This window comes from Mus pahari, unplaced genomic scaffold (assembly GCF_900095145.1).
Source record: "Mus pahari unplaced genomic scaffold, PAHARI_EIJ_v1.1 scaffold_13427_1, whole genome shotgun sequence".
Classification (NCBI taxonomy): domain Eukaryota; kingdom Metazoa; phylum Chordata; class Mammalia; order Rodentia; family Muridae; genus Mus; species Mus pahari.
Genome location: NW_018393038.1, coordinates 6,542 through 12,647, shown reverse-complemented (window position 1 = coordinate 12,647; position 6,106 = coordinate 6,542). Strand labels below are relative to the sequence as shown.

Sequence of the window (6,106 nt, the reverse complement as noted above, 5' to 3'; positions counted from 1 at the left end):
CCCCTCTCCAGTCCGCTCTTTCCCCGGCAGTGCACCGGAGCAAAGATGGCTCGCCTTCCGGTTCAGACCTGGGAGACCGCTTCTGGGTAGACCCCAAGCCTTAGTACTGCTCTCGGGCGCACTCCCCGAGTCCTTTGTTAAACAAAGCACAGCTGGAGTTCTTTGTTCTTTCCCCTTCAGCCTGAGAAACTGATGACCACTGAAACTGGCTCATCTTAACCCACCCTGGCTCCTGATTCATTGTGTAAGAGACTAAGAATGTTTGCCAAAGGTAGCCTGTAACTCTTCAGTAAGAGATGAGCTGCAATATATCATCCCCACTCTTATGATTTTACTTAGCTTCTCCACCAAGAATGTTTGCCAAAGATAAGCCTGTAATCCTTCAGTAAGAGATTAGTTGTAATCCATTATCCCCACCTTTATGATGTTTACTCAGCTACCCCATTCTTTGTGGTCTTATCCTTCCCCTTCTTTGTGTTTTTTTTTTTCCCTTAAAAAAAACCCCTAAATGCAACTGCTGATGGTTGATCTCCTCTGACCCTGTGCAGGTTATGAGATCAGCCTCAGCATGCTGATTCCCAATTAAACCTTATACATATTGCATCAAGAACGGTTTCTCTAAAGTTATTGGGGTGTCAGCTCATCCCAGGAATTGAGCAGGACGGGGCTTGGGGGTGGGGATGGGGTCTCCCCATTACAGGGGTCTTTCATAGGAAAGGGCAGGAGGGTCAGGAAACTGAATAGAAATATGTGGGATTAATGGGTNTCCCATGTCTGCCCCATGGCTTGGGCCACTCTGGGAGGCAGGACATGAGAAGTTGATTGCATTTACCCCATTCCTTCACCAGANAGGGTTAGGGCTATGTTAAGCAACTGGACATTGCTTCAGGGGTGGGAAGCACAGTCTAAGGTCCTGGGGAGTGTAGGATCTGGCTTAGGTCCCAGGGCTTGCATGGTGGCCTGGGCATCTGTTTCTTAGGTTCCTGGGCATCTGAGATGCTGCTGGATGCTTTGGAAGATCTGAGAATGGAGTGGGGTGCTAGGGGCTGGATCTAGCCTGAGGATGAAATGGAAAAGCAGGTAGAGCTCCATCTGTGTCCCATGGGGTGAAGAGTCATTGACTTGTTTGGATTGGCTTGGATGAGGCTGTGGCTGGGAGCACTGAGAGGCCTCCTGTGGGAAAGTAGATGGCTGGCACTTTAGAAGACCTGTTCCATTGCTCCCCTTGAATCCCAATGAAAAGAGACAGTCCATGACTTTAAGATATTTATTGTCATGGTGGAGAGTGGTGATGATGAAANCCTTATCCCACTTCTCTGGGTTAGGCCCAAGGTTAAATACCATTTGCAGNGAGGAGTGTCTGGGAAGGGGAGTTTATTGGCTAAGCCTCTGGGCCTTTAGGTATCTCATTAAAATGGAGATCTGCCTTGAGGCTACATGACCTGTGGTCACCTCCTCTANCTGTGGAGAGGCATGGGGCTATTGCCCTTACTTGATTGATGGTCATGAACCTATGGANAACTGTAGCCTCCTGCTAGGAGCCTGTGGTCCAGGAGCATGGAAATGGCTACTATTCCTTGCAGAGAATAGCCCAGTGTTTCAAACCTTAGCTCAACCATGAAACCAGGCTGCCTTTCAAGATCCTACAGATTTATGTAGCAGTGTGGGATGGGGATGGTGTTAGCTTTCCCTGACCTGCAGGACTTAAATAACAGGCTTCTCCAGGGAAGGGAGCTACAATGACAAGTTTTGGGATCAGAAAACACAAAGGAAGGAGGCAAGATTAAAATTCTGTTCAAGTCTTGTTTGTTCAGTAGAAATGGGGGGGGCATTTTTATAGTTGGAAACTGCAAGTGGAGTGTGCTCAGATACACAGGCCAAACCAGTGGTTCTAGGTACCACATCAAGGTCAAAGGAATGTCCCCATTGTAAAAAAGTCAGAAAGAAGAATGTCGAGAAAGGAGTGCCCTCATTGTAAAAGGAAAGGAATGCCCTCATTGTAAAATGTCCCGAATCAATTACAGAATGGAAGCATGATAGTGGAAGAAACAAAAGAGCGCTAGATAATGGCCAAGGGAGAGGATTCCAGTGGCTTGCGGCCCCAACAGTAGCCACTAGTAAATCACAGACAGCTGAGAAGGGAGAGGTGGGCAGGACCCAAAAGGGATGACATTAGCTGAAATACTCAACAAAGGGGAGATAGAACCTATAGAGACAAACTCTGGTAGATAGGCATGGCCCCCAGTTTGAAGGATTTCAAAATTTTAACCCATAATTGTACTTGTCTAAGTAAATGCATGAAAAAACAATGGAGAGACTGAAGGAATGGACATCCAGAGACCACCCCACCTAGAAATCTATTCCTAGTAGCAGAAACCAAACCCAACACTATTGCTGATGCCAAGAAGTGCTTGTTGACATNAGCCTGGTATGGTTATCCTCTAGTAGGAGCCCCTCACGAGGAACTCCCTCGGGTCCTCAGGTCACAGGAGTGGGTGTCCCAGGGAAACACTACAGAGAAACCGTCTTGATGTAAACACATGAGGTACTTTAATGGTAGAGCTCTGGGTGGTTTGTCAATAGAATTGATTCAAACATCCATAAATAAACTCATACACTTGATGACATTGAACCATGGACACTTGATTTTTGGAAAAGGAGCTAAAGCAGTACAATGGAAAAAGAAAGAAAGCAGTTTGAACAGATAGTGCTGGTCTAAATGAATATCTGCATATAGAGGAATGCCAATAGAACCAAAATTATTACCATGAACAAAACTCAAGTCTAAGTGGTCAAAGACCACAGTATAAAGCATATTATTAGAGAATGACCTTGAACACATTGGTACAAAAGGTAACTTCCCAAACAGAACAAATGTAGCTCAGGCACTAAGATCAGTAGTTATTAAATGGGATCTGAAGAAACTGAGGTTTTGTAAGACAAAGAACACCATCAATAGGACAAAATGGCAGCCTACAGAATATGAAAAGATCTTCCCCACTCTACACCTGACATAGGGCTAATAACCACAACATATAAAGAAATCATAAAGTTATATTCCAATAAACCAAAAAATCAGTTAAAAATGAGTTCAATGCTAAAAGCAGAATTCTCAGCAGAGGTATCTTGAATGAACTAGAAGCACTTAAAGAAATGATTAATGTCTTTATTCATCAGAGGTATGCAGATCCACCTGCATATCTCTGATGAATAAAGACATTAAACTGACTCTGAGATTACATCTTATACTCATTATAATGGCTAAGATTTTAAAAAAAGTCGGGAGACACATGCTGGTGATGATGCGGAGAAAAGTGAACACTCCTCTATTTCACATGGACATGTAAACTAGTACAACCACTCTGGAAATCAATTTGGTGGTTTCTCATAAAAGTGGGAATAATTCTACAACAAGGCAGAGTTATACCACTCCTGGGCATATTACCCTGAATATACTCTATTATCTTACAAGAACAATTGCTTAACAACATTCATACCAGCTTTATTTGTAATAGGGAAAAGTTCAAAACAAACCATATTTCCCTCAACTGCAGAATTGATAAAGAAAATGTGGTTCATTTCAACAATGAAGTCAAATTCAGCTATAAAACTAAAGCACCATGAATTTTGCAGGGAAATGAACTGAACTTGAAAATATCCTGACTGAGGTCAGCCAAACCCCAAAGTGGATACTAGCCATAAAGTACAGGATAACTGCATTAAAACCCACACACCCAAAGAAGCCATGTAACAAGGAATGCCCAAGTCAGTAGGGTTTAATCTTTCTCAGTAGAGGAAATAAAATAGATATCATCGGTATGTGGAGGGAGGGGACTGGGTTGAAGACAGGATGGGAAGAGAACTGGGAATGATTTAGGTGTCAAGAGAGCAGGCTAGAGGCAATAAAAGTTGGTGATGATAACAAGGACATCTTTAGTCATTTCAGAGACCTGGGATGTGGGGAGTGACCAGCGAATCTGAGGATGACTCTAGCTTGGANTCTTATCAGTGGGGGATATGGACCCTGAAGTGATAACCTCCTGTAGCCAAGCAGGACCTCCAGTTGAGGAATAAGGACAGAAACCCAAAATGTGTCTTGTCTACAGGTTTGCAAGGACAAAACTGGAGCAGAGACTGAGGCAATGGTCAACCAATGACCCAACTTTGATCCACCCCACAAGTATGAACTCATCCCTGATACTATTAATGATACTTCATCATGCTTGCAGACAGGAACCTAGAATAATTGTCCTCTGAGAAGTTCCAACAAGCACATGTCTGAAACTGATTGAGAGACCCATAGCCAAATGATAGACAGAGCTAGGGCTCTTTTGTGGAAGAGTTGAGGGAAGGAATAAAGGACCCAAAGGAGTAGAGATTTCACAAGAAGAGCAAAAAGTCATCTAATCTGGACCATTGGGGCCTGCCAGAGTCTGAAGAACCAACCAAAGAGCATATATGGTCTGCACCCAAGCCCCAACCACATGTGCAGCACTTGAGCATAATGGTCTTCATGGGGGTCCTCCAACAACGGGAAAGGGGGACATCCCTGAATCTCTTGCTTGCCTGTAGATACTGTTCTATTAACTGGTCTGCCTAGTTCGGCCTCAGTGGAGAGGATGTGACTAGTCCTGCAGTTACTTGATGTGCCAGGGTATTTAAGTTGACTGGGGTTGGGGGGCAACCTTTTATCAGAGATGAAAGGGAAAGGGGTTGTTTGATGGAGAATGGTGAGGAAGGGTCTTGTAATCAGGATGTATAGAGAGTAAATGAATAAATGGCAAAAAACAAAACAGAAACATCTGAGTTTTTACATTATTATTATGTTTAAATATTCATAATTTTGTACAATTATACATGCTGGATACACTTCATATTGAACGATTATTTCAAATAGAGGGATCATATGCAACAAACACGTAGAAAACTATAAGTTGGAAATTAGTATAAAAATCATGAAACATGTACTTAAGGCCTGTGAAATGGAAGGAAATAGAAACAAGACATTTGAATACTAGAAGATGGGTTCCTGGGACCATAAAGTTAGTAACACAAAACCTGCTCTCCTACAATCAGGATATGGACTCACCAGTTCAAAGTGTTAAAAGTAATGTCAGTATAATGAGGTGGTTTAGATTTGAAATCTCCCAGGGACATGCATGCTACTAGGAGAGAGTTTGATTATCCCTTGTGAAAAGTCTGCTGTGGTGGTGTTTCTTCATTACCAGGACCGTGTTCATACAGTTGAATTTTCAAGAACACACATTCAAGACTTCTGAAGTTGGATTACATGTTGGCTGATACTGCAACCTGGTTTTTAGGCTTGTTTCTGGGGCTCAGATGTCTGGGGCTCAGAAGTCTGGGGCTCATGCTTCTATAGCAAGTGCTTTAATTATTGAAGCCTAGCTTCAGACTTCAGGGTTAGCATTTCGGCAACTTCTTAAGTGTGGCAGCTGTTTCTGATCCAAAATCTCATTAATTTTTCTATCACCCACTCTATCAGATTTATGAACAACATGGAAAAGAGAAACCAAACAACTTTTCCAGGATTCCTTCTTCTGGGACTGACAGAAGACCCCAAACTGCAGCCTGTCTTGGTCATCTTGTTCTTTTCTATATATCTGGTTACCATTTTCGGGAACATGCTTATAGTGTTGATTTCTATCTCTGACTCCCATCTTCACACCCCTATGTACTTATTTCTTTCCAATTTGTCCTTAAATGACATCTGTTTAAGCACAAGCACGATCCCAAAGATGCTGGTGAACATACAAGAAAATAATCAAAGCATCACATACAAAGGCTGCCTCACTCAAATGAACTTTGTCTTAATATTTGGTGGCATGGAGAACTGTCTCCTTGCAGTAATGGCTTATGACCGATATGTGGCTATTTGTCACCCCCTAAGGTACACGGTCATCATGGAACCCTGTTTCTGTATCCTCCTGATTCTGTTGTCCCTGCTAATTAGCGTTGTGGATTCTTTAATGCACAGCCTGATGGTGTTAAGACTGCCATTCTGCACACATCTGGAAATACCAAGCTTCTTCTGTGAACTTCCCAAGATGCTCAAGTTGGCCTGTTCTGATACTCTCATTGATAACAT

The 6,106-nt window shown here is 42.8% G+C and overlaps 1 protein-coding gene across 1 annotated transcript in view; it reads left to right on the top strand.

Annotated features, from left to right (window-relative positions):
- Positions 1 to 5,501: 5,501 nt before the first annotated feature.
- Positions 5,502 to 6,106, top strand: part of LOC110315319 (olfactory receptor 7G2-like) — a 981-nt gene continuing 376 nt past the window's right edge. The window contains exon 1 of the mRNA XM_021189404.1: positions 5,502 to 6,106. This exon is cut by the window's right edge and continues 376 nt beyond it. Coding sequence (XP_021045063.1) covers positions 5,508 to 6,106 — 599 coding nt within the window. The 5' untranslated portion in view covers positions 5,502 to 5,507.